This window comes from Silurus aristotelis (assembly GCF_946808225.1).
Source record: "Silurus aristotelis genome assembly, chromosome: 5".
Classification (NCBI taxonomy): domain Eukaryota; kingdom Metazoa; phylum Chordata; class Actinopteri; order Siluriformes; family Siluridae; genus Silurus; species Silurus aristotelis.
Genome location: NC_139578.1, coordinates 23565759 through 23580844, shown reverse-complemented (window position 1 = coordinate 23580844; position 15086 = coordinate 23565759). Strand labels below are relative to the sequence as shown.

Below are 15086 nucleotides of genomic sequence, written 5' to 3'. Positions count from 1 at the left end.
ACTGGTGCTCAAACGGCAATAAAAAAAATAAAAAAAATGGGTAAAAAATTAAGGACGTTTGATGAGCCAAAATTAGGCATGTTTTTGCCCTTTATCACATGCTGTGAAATTACAAGCTTGGGTTGACAAATGAAAACGCCGGAGTTCTACATTGACCTATTTTATAAGAATGTAAGGCTCAGAAAGAAGACTAGTTCTCAGTAACATTCTCTCAAAGGACAAAACAGAATTCCTGGAAAGATCCACATGCTGCTTTCTCTTCCTGTCATATAAATGAGCACTAGATCATTTTTCCAGAGATGCCCCGGTGGCCACAAAGCAACACTCCAGAAAACACAGTCATCCTGGTTAAAATTTTTTTCAAGAGAAACAGACATTGGAGCAGCAATATGATGCCATCATCATCATCATCATCATTATCCCATCGTTACACTCGCTAAATTAAACTAAACCCTTTCCTTGTTTCTCAAAAGTTCATCATTTGTACCTCGATATGCATATATACATTGCATTGCAGAAGTGTTCATACCCCTTGAATAGATTCACATAGATTCACGGTATAACCACAAACTTGAATGTATTTTATTGTAATGTAAATTTTTTGTCGAACCACCAGTCTTTTTGGGTATGTCTCTACCAGCTTTGCACATCTACTGCAGAGCCCATTCTTCTTTGCAAAACAGCTCCGGTTGAATCAGATTGGATAGAGAACATCTGTGAACAGCAATTTTCAAATCTTGCCAAAGATTCTCAATAGGATTTAGGTCTGGACTTAGACTGGACCATTCTAACACATAAATATGCTTTGATCTCAACCATTCCATTGTAGCTTTGGCTGTATGTTTAGGGTCATTGTCCTGCTGGAAGGTGAACCTCTGCCAGAGTCTCAAATCTTTTGCAGCCTCTAATAGGTTTTCTTCCAGGATTGCCCTGTATTTGGCTTCATCCATCTTTCCATTAACTCTGACCAGTTTCCCTGTCCCTGCTGAGGAATACACATCCCCACAGCAGGATGCTGCCACTACCATGTTTCACGATGTGGATCATGTGTTAGGTTTCTGCCACACAACGTTTTGGCCAAAAAGTTTAATTTTGGTCTCATCTGACCACAGCACCTTCTTCCACACGTTTGCTGTGTCCCCTACATGGCATGGGACTTCTTATTCTTTTTTTTATGGCTTTCTTTTTGCCACTCTTTAATTATAGCCAGATTGGTGGAGTGCAGCACGACTAATCGTTGTCCTGTGGAAAGACCTGAGCTGTAGATCTCTGCAGCTTCTCCAGAGTTACCATGGGGCTTCTGGCTGCTTCTTGGATCAATGATTGCCTTGACCGGCATGACGGTTTAGGTGGACGGCCATGTCTTTGTAGGTTAGCAGTTGTGCCATACTCTCAATTTGCCGATAATGGATTGAACAGTGCTACGTGAGATGTTCAAAGCTTGGGATACGTTTTTATAACTTAATTTTACTTTAAACGTCTCCACAACTTTATCCTTGACTTGTCTGGTGTGTTCTTTAGTCTTCATGATGCAGTTTGCTTACTAATGTTCTCTAACAAACCTCTGAGGCCTTTACAGAACAGCTGTAATTATGCTGGGATTTAAGTACACACAGGTAGACTCTAATTACTAATTAGGTGACTTCTGAAGGCAGTTGATTGCACTGGATTTTAATTTAGGGGTATCAGATTAAAAGGGGGCTGAACACATATGCACGCCACACTTTTCCAATGTTTATTTGTAAAAAAAAAAAAAAAAAAAAAAAACTTTAACACCATGTATCATTTTCCTTCCACTTCACAATTATGCGATACTTTGTGTTTCACAAAATGTGAAAATATTCAAGGGGTATGAATACTTTTACAATGAACTGTACAATTTTTTTCCCACTTCTAAACAAGCACATACATTCCTATTAGAAAGTATTGGAACAGCAAGGTCAGCTCATTTTGTCTCTGCTATACAATGATGATATTTGAGTTCCAGATCAAAAAATGTATATAGGTGAGATTTAATCATTTCTCTAGGTCATGAATAATCATACAGAGTACACAAGTTCAGGCATTGGTAAGAAGCCTGGTTTACTACACAATGGGACCCTAAAGACTCAGTTTCTCCCAGCATGACTAACTAACTTCTAATTTCAAACTCATAGGCTAGTTATTGATTTTTTTTTTTAAATAATTAAACACTTCAGTCATTATACTCAAACACACATCATAGGGCATCAAATAAAAAAGCTACTTAAATTTGAGGGCAGAGTTGGCTGAGAATACGGCTAACTAAGGAGTTTTGTGATTGAAACAGCTCTTACAACATCCGACTTCCTGATCAGTATCCTGACTACCGAACTAGTTAACAGCTGACTGAGACACCCTAAAAAACAGATAGATCTAAATTTTAAGTTTCAGGTCCTGATCTTCACATCTATTTATAACATAATATCTTTTATTTCAACCCATCCATTTTTCAAATACTGTAATATGTCATTGACAGGTGCTGCCCAGATACACTGTTAAACCGTTTAAACAATTCAAACATGATACTGTGAGATGATAGTTGTACCATATGGCCTTCCTTTCTATTAAAACATCTCGGTTTTAAAACGCTTTAAGAAAGAAGTCGAAAGGTCCTCTTGTCCTGATTAAGTCCCAATGGACAAAGCATTTCATGTTAAGTGAAGAGCAAAGATTTGGACAAGGACAAGGTTCAAATGCAATGCGTAACAAATCATTCATAAGCTGTAACATAATGAGAATGTTTTCTAAAAGAAAAGTGTTAATAGTTTATTTTTAGCAATGAACATAATGAACAGAAGAAAAATTTAAATCAATATTGGTGTGACCACCCTTTGCCTGCAAAACAGCATCGATTCTTCTAGGTACACAGTTTTTGAAGGAACTCAGCAAACCCCTTTGGATGTGGGCTGCTTCAAATCCTTCTGTCTCTTTGGCTCTGTGAGAGCCAAAACTAATACTTCCAGGACTCTGGTTTTCTCAACGCTAAAGATAGTTCAAATTGGCATTTGCTGTATGTTTGGAGTCATTGTCGGGCTGCAGTGGGGCCAATCAGACGCCTCCCTGTTGGTACTGCACAATGAATTTTCTTTCATTTTTCAGCATTGAGGACACCATTAATCCTGACAACTCCATTAGCAGAAATTTAGCCCCAAACTTCCAAGGAACCTCCACCATGCTTCACTGTTGCTTGCACTCATTATTGTACCGCTTTCCAGTTCTTCAGCAAAAAAGAGCACCTGCTGCCATCTTTCTGTTCCCAAGTTCCTATGTTTTCAATGATATTTGAGTCACTTAGCATTGTTTCCATGTCAAGCGAATGTTTTTTTTGGCTGCAATTCTTACAGTAAAGTCCACGTCTGGCCAGACTTCTCCAGACAGTAGATGAGTGTACTTGAGTTTCACTGGTTTCCGCCAGTTTTTTGCTGAAGTCACTGCTGGACATCTGCCGAGGTTGAAGGGAAGTAAGCATGATGTGTCTTTCATCTCATCTTCTTTTGTTATTTCAGAACATCTTAAACACAAAATCTGCTTTGAAATCTTTGCTTGGGAGAGACCTTGCTGATGCAATGACCTGGGACATGGGACATGAAACTGTCTTCCTCAACCTCACCTTAGTAGCAGAGTTTGGCTGTTCCTCACACAGGTTTAACCCTCCTACACAGCTGTTTCTGTTTCAGGAAATGTTTCAACCATCTGGGGAGGTTGTAACTTAGTGGTTAAGGCATTTAGACTTTGGATCTGAAGGTTGCGAGGTGAAATACCAGCCAAACATCTTAAATCCCAAGATGCCACTCCTGTGCAGGGCCTTAACCACATAGCTGCTATGAGTGAAATAAATGTGTCGCTCTGGATGAGGGTCTGTCAACTGTTGTACTGCAAATTTAAACCCTTGATATAAAATTTATGACAATTATCACCTGCTTGGTATCATTGATTAATCATACACCCCTATCCTACGAAACCCCTGACTTTGGGTGCAAAGGTAAGAACTGTAAGCACATATTGATTAGAATTGGGTTTGCATTTTTTATTATTTTTCCATGTTTGTTAACGGATCAAAATGAATGAATTGTTTTTTGAAAGCATTCTCACTTTACAGCATTTTTCCCACAACTGCCTTCAAAGCTTTTGCACAGTACATATAGTGTGGATGATTAGTGGATGTGTGGATGTGACTCGAAGACGCAGTCCACACCTTGGCTTCAGCAGCTGAGGAAGCAGGAGCCGCCGCTGCCGCGCGCTCACGAGCTGCGATCGCGCGCGCAGGTGACAATATTTACTACAAGCGCGCGTGCGCGCGGGGGGGTGCGTGCGTGCGTGCGCGATACAGCGCTCGGCGTACAGTAGAAAAGCGGAGCGATCACGCGCGTTCACCGAAGCTTTCAAAAGAAAATAAATATATGTTCATATAATTCAAATACATCAGAACGAATAATCAGGGCGTATATTAAAACCCGGATCTAAGGTCAGTGGACTGTTTAAATGATAAGCAAATAAAAAGGTAACGTTCTAACGCCTTATGCTTGATCAATGCAATGTTCAATTATAATCTATAATAAAAGCGATAATTTGGAGTAAAAGGAAATAGCAGCCACATTTCGACAGGCATGAGGAGCATGTAGAGTATGAGGTTAGCATTAGCTGCTTAGCCGAAAAGAAATAAAAGCGAATAAATGGCCATTTTTATTTACCTTCCCGCAGCAGGCTTTATACTGACCGATCTCTCACTACGCCTTCTTCTTCTTCTCCTTCTTCTTCCTCACATCGCTTCCTGTAGTCCAAGACTGCACGGTTTTCGCATTAAGCTGATGTGAATAGCAGGCATTTGACAGTGTGTGTGTGTGTGTGTGTGTGTGAGATGCTGAGTCTATCTGCGTGTGTGTTTCCTTGGCAGCGTCGACTCTTCTGCCCGAGCCGAGCACACTGCTTCGCGCATGCGCAGCACTGAAGCGCCAGACCACCACCCAGCTGTACATTGGGGAGCACAAGACGAGCAGGCTGATGCTACTGAACTGTATATTTCAGTGAAAAAAATTATATATAAATATGTTTAAAGCTATATTTTAAAAAATACGGTAGGTGGTGGTATTGGACTATATTTTGAATTCCAGGACAAAAGGCCCTGTAGTTGTAATATAGGGCACTGGGAAAGACAGATTAATCAAAACTGTATGTAGTTAGTTTGATAGATATGAGGATATTACAAAGTGTTTTACATAATGGTAATTATCAACAATAATAATAATTTTAATTACAAATGAGTTTATTAGAGGGACAGCACATGTAGGACGTTTTGGAGACAAGGTGAGAGAGGCACGATTGAGATGGTTTTGGACATGTGCAGAGGAGGGACATGGGGTACATCGGCAGAAGAATGCTGAGGATAGAGCCACCAGGAAGAAGGAAAAAAAGAGTAAGGCCAAGGAGGAGTTTTATGGATGTGGTGAGGAAAAACATGCAGGTAGTTGGTATGAAAGAGGCAGATGTAGAGGATGGAATGATATGAAGATGATTATGATCATCATCATCAGCAGCAGCAGCAGCAGCATGAAGTACTGTGCTGATCAGCTTTCTCCAGTGTTTACAGACAGATACTTCACTAAAGATATGCCATGTGTAGTCCTGCTTCAAACCCTCCAGCATCATCCCTGTTCCCAAAAGCCCAGGATTACAGAACTACTACAAACCTGTCGCTTGGACATTTGTATTAATGAAGTCCTTTAAGCGCCTTGTGCTGCCGTACATATAATTAATCACAGACCCACTCCTGGACCCTCTGCAGTTTTCCTGCAGAGCAAACAGTTCTGTAGATGATGCAGTTAACATCCCTACACTTCACCCTCCAGCACCTGGACTCCACAGGAACCTATGCTAGGATCCTATTTGTCAAAATCTGCCTTTAACACAATCATCCCCACTGTGCTACAGGGCACGCTCACTACAGGTGGATCACAGGCTTCCTGTCTGGCAGGAGACAGCACATGAAAATAGAAATGACTCCTGGACCATCAGCACTGGCTCCCCACAATTCTGTGTTCTTTTCTCCTTTACTCCTCTCACTGCTGCATCTGTAGTCACCAATCTATAAAGCAACTTAAGTTTGCAGATGGCATCATTCTCATTGGGCTCATCTCTGAAGAGGATAAGTCTGCCTACAGGTGGGAAATTAAACATCTGCTGGCAGAACAATCTGGTGTTTAATGCTGTCAAAACAGTCCAGATGGTGATAGACTTCAGGAAGAACTCTGCCCCACCCTCCCCTGTTATACTGTGTGACTCCACTGTGGACACTGTAGACTCCTTCAGCTTCCTGGGAACCATCATCACTCAGGACCTTAAGTGAAAGCTGAACATCAGCTGACTAAAAAAGCACACCAGAGGCTGTCCTTTTTTTATCAGCTGAAGAAGTTCAGCTGACCAAATTCAACTATAATGCACTTCTATACCTCCATCTTTGAATTCATACTTACGTCCTCCATCACCATTTGGTATGCTGACTAAGGCAGACTGCAGCATGTCATCCACTCTGTTGAGAAGGTAATTGGCTGCAATCCTCCACCTTTATAAAACCGGTGCACTTCCAGGACACTGAAGAAGGCAGCTAGGATTGTGGCTGACCCATTTCACCCTGAACACAAACTTTTCGAGTCACTCCACTCCATCAGGAACAAAACCTCTTGCCACAGAAACAGTCTGCAACTGACCTCATCAATTATACCAAGGAACCACCATCATCTATGATTTCCCTGTCTAAACATTAACATTTCACAGAATACAGTGGGAACACAGAAAACTGGTATGTAGCAATCACACACACACACACACACACACACACACACACACACACACACACACACACACACACACACACACACACACACACACCAGAATAACATAACCAGAATAAAATCCATAGACACTTGGAGGACATGTGAAACGCCCCCCAGATAGTAAATTGATCTTTGGATTGGGGTCTGTGGAGGTGTGAGGTGAGGTTCGTTTACATGTACCAGGAGTTGGTAGTTTTTGAATTGAATCGGCTTTTTGGTGATTAGCAGCCTGTTAATTTTTGCAATCTTTACAAACCACACAAGAATAATCTGCTCTGGCCTAATACCTTACCCTGAGACTGGAGTGTATAGACACCTTAAAGTGATTATTAATGGTGGTCAACTGTGACTTTTTTTTTTAGTTGTAGCAACTAATCATTGTTGCAGCATGAACAGCAGGTGTTTAACTGACTTCAATTATTGGGTGTGTGTATATATATATATATATATATATATATATATATATATATATATATATATATATATATATATATATACCCAATAATTCGCGGTTTGGAACACGCAGCTCAGACAATTTGCGGGTTCTCATTTGGAACCTAACTAACAGCAAGCGGGACTGAATGTTCAGGAACGGTATTAATAACATTTTAAACAGTTTTCACAAAAAAAATTCATAAACATTTTTAAAACGCATTATTGTATTATTCATTTTAAGTGATAAATAAAGAATTGATGTCCATTACTTCACATTTTCTGTTGAGTATGCATCAAAAAGGAACCAACTTACTGGCGTTATGTCTAGATTAACTCACTATATATATATTTAAAAAAAAAAAATAATAATATATATATATATTTACACACACACACACACACACACACACACACACACACACACAGTGGTCCCCCGGAACTCGCGGTGGTTACGTTTTAAGACCCTTAACGAGTTCTGAAATTCCGCAAATTTTTTATGCACCCCCGCAGACCCCATAGGGGGACCTCGCACCTTACCTTGCACTTCTGACCAAATTTTCTTTGAATGTAACTTCAGCTAAAGTTTCCTTCTACAAGGAAAAGTTTAAAACCTCTGCACAAGATGAGGTCCTCATAAGCTCCACAACATGGAGTCTTCACTACTCAATCCTCCTGCTCCACCTGTTCCATCCTCCCTGACTACTGATGACTTTACCTCCTTCTATGATAAGAAGATTAAGGAAATCTGCCAGACTTTTACTTCCTCCCCAACAGAGGTGGGAAGTAACGAAGTACAAATACTGTACTTAAGTAGATTTTTCTGGTATCAGTGCTTTACTCCACTATTTATTTTTTAGACAACTTTTTACTTTTACTCATTACATTTTAAATAAATATCTGTACTTTCTACTTTGTACTACTAAATTGTATCAATTCAGCGCACATTTCTGTTTTTACTATTTTTATAAAAAACATAAATACATAAATAAATATCTAAATATAAAAGAGGCGAAATTAAAACCTTCGGAAAAAATACATTTGTCCACGACGTCGTTTTTTTACTTAGATATGAAATAAATAAATAAACTCCAGATAAAAAATATTTTTATTCAGTAAACTTTTGTTTTATTTCTGCTCCAAGTCTGAAATCAAACACCAAATCCGCCATGTTTTACACAATTTACCCTCTAGGTGGCGTTTTGTGGGTTTTTCCCTCATAATGGCGATCGTACAGATAAAAACAACACATTATTCAAATCTGTAAAATGTCTATAATTATATATATAAAAGCTTCTTGACTTGAAGAGGTGCACTTTCTCTGGTATCACCTCATTATCTGTCCGTGTGGAAACATAGCAAAGGCTCTTAATAATGTCTACACGTCTCTGATATAGGCTTTATATTTAATCACTGTACATATGCTTACATAAATATCACATGCTGTACATATGCTACATATTTATCTGCACTATTGCTACTTTTTGCACTTCTGGTAGATGCCAAACTGCATTTTGTTGCTGTGTACCTGTACTATGCAATGACAATAAAGATCTATCTATCTATCTATCTATCTATCTATCTATCTATCTATCTATCTATCTATCTATCTATCTATCTATCTATCTATCTATCTATCTATCTATCTATCTATCTATCTATCTATCTATCTATCTATCTATCTATCTATCTATCTATCTATCTATCTATCTATCTATCTATCTATCTATCTATCTATCTATCTATCTAATATGATGTGAGGTCCAGTTAACAGCTAAAACAGGTAGAAGCAGAGGTGGCAAAAGTACACACACATCCTTTACTTAAGTAGAAGTACAGATACTCATGTTTTAAAATACTCGGGTAAAAGTTGAAGTACTGATTATATCTTTTTACTTAAGTGAAAGTAAAGAAGTCTTGGCTCCGACATGTACTTAAGTAAAAAGTAGTTATTACTTCTACCTGTTTTAGCTGTTAACTGGACCTCACATCATATTAATATTTTATATATATATATATATATATATATATATATATATATATATATATATATATATATATATATATATATATATTAATACAAAACGAATTAAAAATGTTGTTACCTAATGAATGTATCCAGGCTGAAGATCCACATACAGAACACAAGCAGAGAAAAGATGATGATGATCATGAATGTGTCTGTTCTCAGTCATGTTTAATCACTGACTCCCTCTGTCTCATCCACATTAACCCCAAACTCTTACTGCCTTCTGCCTGCTGATTCTTCTCTTCGTAAAGAGTGAGAGTCAGGACTTTATACACCAGCGGATTGAAAAAGACGCGCAGTAACAGGAAATCGGTTGTTCGGCTGAAATCAGCGCGCAGTGAAGGGAAAATTTTGATATTTCACCAAATCAGTGGATTAAAAGTAAAGTAACGAGCCTGTTTTGAAAATGTAAGAGGTAAAAAGTACAGATATTTGTGTAAAAATTTAATGAGTAAAAGTAAAAAGTTGTCTGAAAAATAAATAGTGGAGTAAAGTACTGATACCAGAAAAATCTACTTAAGTACAGTAACGAAGTATTTATACTCCGTTACTTTCCACCTCTGGGTAGAAGTAATAACTACTTTTTACTTAAGTACATGTCCGAGCCAAGACTTCTTTACTTTCACTTGAGTAAAAAAGTTGAATCAGTACTTCAACTTTTACCCGAGTATTTTAAAACATGAGGATCTGTACTTCTACTTAAGTAAAGGATGTGTGTACTTTTGCCACCTCTGCTCCCCAACAATGACTACACTACACAGCCAGGTGTTAATGTGGCTCGTTCTTGTCGATTTCTTCTCTACAACACTTGAATGATTTGACGATTTCAGTCCACACAGGCTGCCCAGGTGCTTGTTCAGTCTCGTTATTCCGGGACTGGACTATTACAACTTTCTGCTGGCAGGTCTTCCTCTGAACACTAGTCATCCTCTGCAAATTATTCAAAACACAGCTGCATGACTTGTGTTCAATCTGCTTAAGTTCTCCCACCCCACCCCACCCCACCCCACTGCTGCGCTCCCTTCACTGGCTTCCAGTAACTGCACGCATCAGATTCAAAACACTGATGCTTGCCTACAAGGCCAAAAATGGACCAGCACCATCTTACCTCAGAGACCTCATCACATCTCGCACTGCACCACGCTGTCTGAGATCCTCCAGCACTGCTCGACTGGTACCACCTTCTCTCAGAATGAGAGGTAAGTACACTTCAAGGCTCTTCTCTGTTCTGGCACCGAGGTGGTGGAATGAACTTCCCCTAGATGTCTGAACAGCGGAGTCTCTGTCTATCCTCAAGCGACGGTTGAAGAACTTCCTCTTCCTGAAACACTTAAATGAGCACTTTCCAAGTTTTCTTTGTAAAAATCAAGAGTTGTAGTCTGATTTATTTGAAGTTTGTAATCTAGTGTACCAGTGTAGATTTATTCATCGCTAGAGACACTTTTGTACATCACGTCTCTAAATGGCGCAAATAAAAATGCAAATGTAATGTAAATGTAAATCATCCAGGATGGGAATTTCCTGCAAAGCTGCCCAGTCATAAAGCAAAACACTGACACAAATGATAATGAGAGTTTATTAAATAAATAGCAGCATCACAAAAAAGGGGGGCATGTGTTAAATGGTAGATCGAAACAGGAGAAGTGATTTGAACATCCATTCACCGTTTTTTTTGTTATAAAATGGCAGTTTTGAATGAAGGGCCTTTAATATATAGCGAGTACTAAAATTCTACACACTCACAAAACAACAAAGCATTTACAGCATTTACACCATGAAAAAACAGACATTTACATTCAAGAGAGAATTCTCCAACTGTTGTGACACTGATTGAAGGCGTAACCTCTGAGAGAGTGAGAGTAATATTTTGCATGATGTTTTGCATCATTTTCTAAGTTAATCTAAACCACAATCCTTTAACATTATGATTTAAAGCATAGCTCTGGAGCCATACCTTACACAGCCAACACACTGCATGCTTTGATTAGAAATGATCATTACGATTTGAACTGCATTCTGTTTTACAGATTTGTCAAGGATGCACAATTACAGGTGGGTTTGTGAGTTTGAGACGATCCGAGGACTTCTTTCTGCCTTTTTTGTTTCGTCAAATCTGATAGGTCATATGAAAAAAAACATACCCGATCCTGCTGCTGCTGCAAAAACTATGCAGAGATGTCCTAGGCTGTTCCCTACCATTAAGTGAATAGTATATTGAAACAAAGAAATGCAATGGAAACATAATTTATTTAAAGTGGTGATGTTCTTGGGGTAAATAATTTAATTAGGATTTTAGGGGGATAGACTGTTAGTCAGCCTCAATTTCTTGCATCTCGGAGGGCATCTGCAATTCTGTGAGAGAACCACATGAGGGAGCTGGAGCTCTCTCTTTGGAAGCCTCGTTGCTTATTTTACGCTGTTGAGTATTGTTTTATTGAAAAACTAGATCAAGCCATGCAACACTTTATGGCATTCAGATATCTGAACCTGTTCAAAAACATCATCATCATCATCATATAGATTTTTTTTTTACCTTAGATTAATTCCCACACAGTACAGAGTGTCCTAGATTGTCCTAATGCATGTGAACCAGGTTAGTCTCTGATTCTGTAAATAACACCTCTGTGCCCCACCAGCATACATTCGACAGCATGGTAACATCCAGTTTTGGCGGCTTCAGTTAGGGGGTTGAGTGAAATGGAATACAGAGAGAGACACAGAGATCCTGGTGGCCATGCTACAGCAGACAGCTCAGCCATAATGAATCAAACACTGCTGGTGTGTTCTGCCAGAGTATGGCAGCTGTTGACAGATAGCGCTGACACTCCAGTTTGCATCTCTATCCCAAGATGAGTGTCAATGTCGGGCAGCTCCAGCTTCTGAAGCGCATTGCCGTCCCCATTGCGGCAGTTACTGTTCCGGTCGACGTCTACGCAAATGAGAAGCGGCGTGACGGCGGCTTGCGATGGGCACGGTACATGGATGGCCACAGGCTTGAGCCGGAATCCGCTGTACTGGCAGCGCATGTAACTGGAGAAGGCACGCCTGTAGGTCTTATTGAAAAGAGTGTATACCAGAGGGTTCACACCCGACGAGATGTAGCCCACCCACACAAACACGTTGAGCAGGTCAGAGAGCAGCGGCTTGTTGCACGCACTGCGACACAGCACAAACAGCACGTTGGTGATGAAGAACGGGCACCACATGAGCAGGAAGAGGAAGAACACGACGCCCAGGACCTTGGAGGCACGCCGCTCGTTTTTGATGGCCTGCATCATGCCACGGCGGCCGTGGGATACAGCCGGAGAGCTGAGTTGAGACGGTGCCTCCGAGCCGGCCACCATAGAGATGTTGTCTGGTGTCGACGGGCTGAGCGAGTTCCCGATTCGCAGGCAGTTCAGGCTGCTACGACGGGAGGGAACAGGGGGCGGCGCCAGCTGAGATGAGGATGGGGCTGCCGACTGCAAGGGCTGCTGGGAAGAGGCTTTAGACTCAAAGAGGAAGACAGAGGCTTGACGCTGAAGAGCCTGGACTGTTAAGCAGTATGTGACCACCATGATGACAAGAGGGATGAAGAAGGCCACGAAGGAGCCGACCAGTACAAAACGCTCCTCATTCAGCATACAGCTTCCATTTTCAAACACTTTATCTGTGTTGCGGAGGCCAATCACAGGAATAGGCATAGAGATACCTGAGAGAGGGAAAGAAAGAAAGGATTAAGTGGGAATAATAAAAGGTGTAATATAATTTAGGTATTACAAATTTTTTATTCCTTCAGGTATTTTTGTCTTATTTTTTAGGTGAAAACACATCAAGTGGTTTTAATGTAACTGTTATAGGTGCAAGATAAAGATGCAGTGCGTCTATGCATTTAACAGCACTGGACTAAATATTTAGGAGTCACCAGTGATGGAGAGTAATGAAGTAAATGTACAGTAAATTGTTATTTGTAGCTTTTTCACATATCTGTATTTTACTTGCAAAATCAGTAGTTTCTTTTTATTTATGAGTGTCTAAAAACGTTACTGGTCAAGCACACAGCAAACCACCAATCAATATAGAGCACGTGCTCTGTTTTGAACTTGTTTTGATCGCTGCTTGGTTGTATCTACTTATCACCAAACAGTTTAGCAACAGTTCAACAGCAAGCAGAACATACTCCTGACTCCTGAAAGTCCTGACTCTAACTTGCCACAACACCCATTGTGGCCTTATTTGCACTAAATAGTCAAAAAGAAGGTTTTGGGATCATGATCATTTGAATAGACATCAATCAGTGTTTGGGGGGTCAGCTTTCAGAGATACCCAACACCATTAATATTCCTTTTTTGAGTAACATACTTTTTTTTTTTATAAGTACTGGTCTCTGCTCCTTCAACTATATAAACCAATGAGCTACCAAGTTATCAATGATAGTATTCTTAAGCTACAAAAAGTAAAAGTTAGATTCATAGTATGTAGAAAATATCTGAGTAGTTTGATGAATCCACACTCGAGTGTCCTCAGTGTATGTACAGATAACACCGCTTAAAAACCATATGCAAAACAGCGAAAATCCAATCCGTTAATTAGCGTTAACATCCCTCTGTTAAAACAGGATCACAGAGGAAAATCCATACTTTAAAAATAGCTCTTTTATAATGCAGACCTCAATTTCAAATGATTGGGTAAGTGCTTTTTTTTTCATTTAGAGCTGATGAATAAGAGCCACAGCAGATATTGCAGGTATAATTTTCTTTATGAATCAGGATAAGTAATTGAATAAACTATAGACTGCAGTTTAGATAACAGCTGGCAATGTGCTTAACAAAAAAAAATTAATAATAAATTAAACATTAAAAAACCCTGCAATATTAAAATGCCACTGAAAAGAACTCAGTAATGAGTAGGTGGTTTGAAGGCATTTTCCTGATGAATACTGGCTGGACTACAAAACACAAGCACTATTAGTAACCCGCGATGCCCCTAATGAAGATACTTGGACCAGATAAAAGATTTTTCTTCCAACAATTCTGAAAAGTAACAGCTAAAATAAAAATAGAACGTGCCAGTATGTAATGTATAGCCAAATTCTAGCACTTAAATAACTTGTGGTAAAACTTGTGGTCCTGAATTTTTTTTTTTTCCATTAAGTTTACACAAAAAATAATATAAAACCATCCCATGACCGACAGCACTTCTTTGTTTGGAGATGCCTTTTTAATGAGAGAGTCCTTAGTGCAACTATGTGCCAGACTGGTTTAAAGAAATAACTGCTCTTTACAATCATGGTTAGCAGAAAAGCATGTCTGGATGCACAAAATTTTCAATGATTGTGTTGAATGAGCTGCAACAGCAAGTCTACAGTTAGGGGGGAGAAATGCAAAACATAAAATTGAATTAAATAGAATAAATCAAATTAATGCAATACACCTTTTATTATATTGATTACATTGAGTAATCAAATAAATTGGCACAAATTAAATTAATTAAATAAAATTAAATAAATGAAAAAAATTTATAGTAAATAGTTTACATTTGTTGGATCCTATTTGGTTAATACAGATATGTATATGTATATGTGTGTGTGTGTGTGTGTGTGTGTGTGTGTTTTACATTTGATATAAACATTTTTTTCTTAAATGTTCTACTTATTTCAGCATACTTTAACAAATTTCTTCATTCCTTCCATCAGTCATGACTTTACTCTTTTGATATGTGGAATTGTCAGGATCATTTCCTTTTAAAAGATTAATTCTTGAAGCGGGAAATCTAACGGTAAAGAATCCCTAGCG

General features: G+C 39.1%; 2 protein-coding genes across 9 annotated transcripts in view; both read right to left on the bottom strand.

Annotated features, from left to right (window-relative positions):
- The window catches only part of LOC310726169 (actin-binding protein WASF3), a 37005-nt gene extending 31973 nt beyond the window's left edge, over nt 1–5032 (bottom strand). Inside the window, exon 1 of one of the 6 annotated variants that reach the window (XM_083541493.1) lies at nt 4713–5032. The gene's annotated coding sequence lies outside the window, so the exon portion shown is untranslated. The remainder of the gene's footprint in view (nt 1–4712) is intronic. The other 5 variants (XM_083541490.1, XM_083541489.1, XM_083541492.1 and 2 more) reach the window with 5 other exon arrangements.
- A 5838-nt stretch (nt 5033–10870) lies between these two features.
- Nucleotides 10871–15086, bottom strand: part of htr2cl1 (5-hydroxytryptamine (serotonin) receptor 2C, G protein-coupled-like 1) — a 142117-nt gene continuing 137901 nt past the window's right edge. For all 3 annotated transcript variants that reach the window (XM_083541501.1, XM_083541499.1, XM_083541500.1), the window contains one exon: nt 10871–13003. In XM_083541501.1, coding sequence (XP_083397627.1) covers nt 12078–13003 — 926 coding nt within the window. In that variant the 3' untranslated portion in view covers nt 10871–12077. The remainder of the gene's footprint in view (nt 13004–15086) is intronic.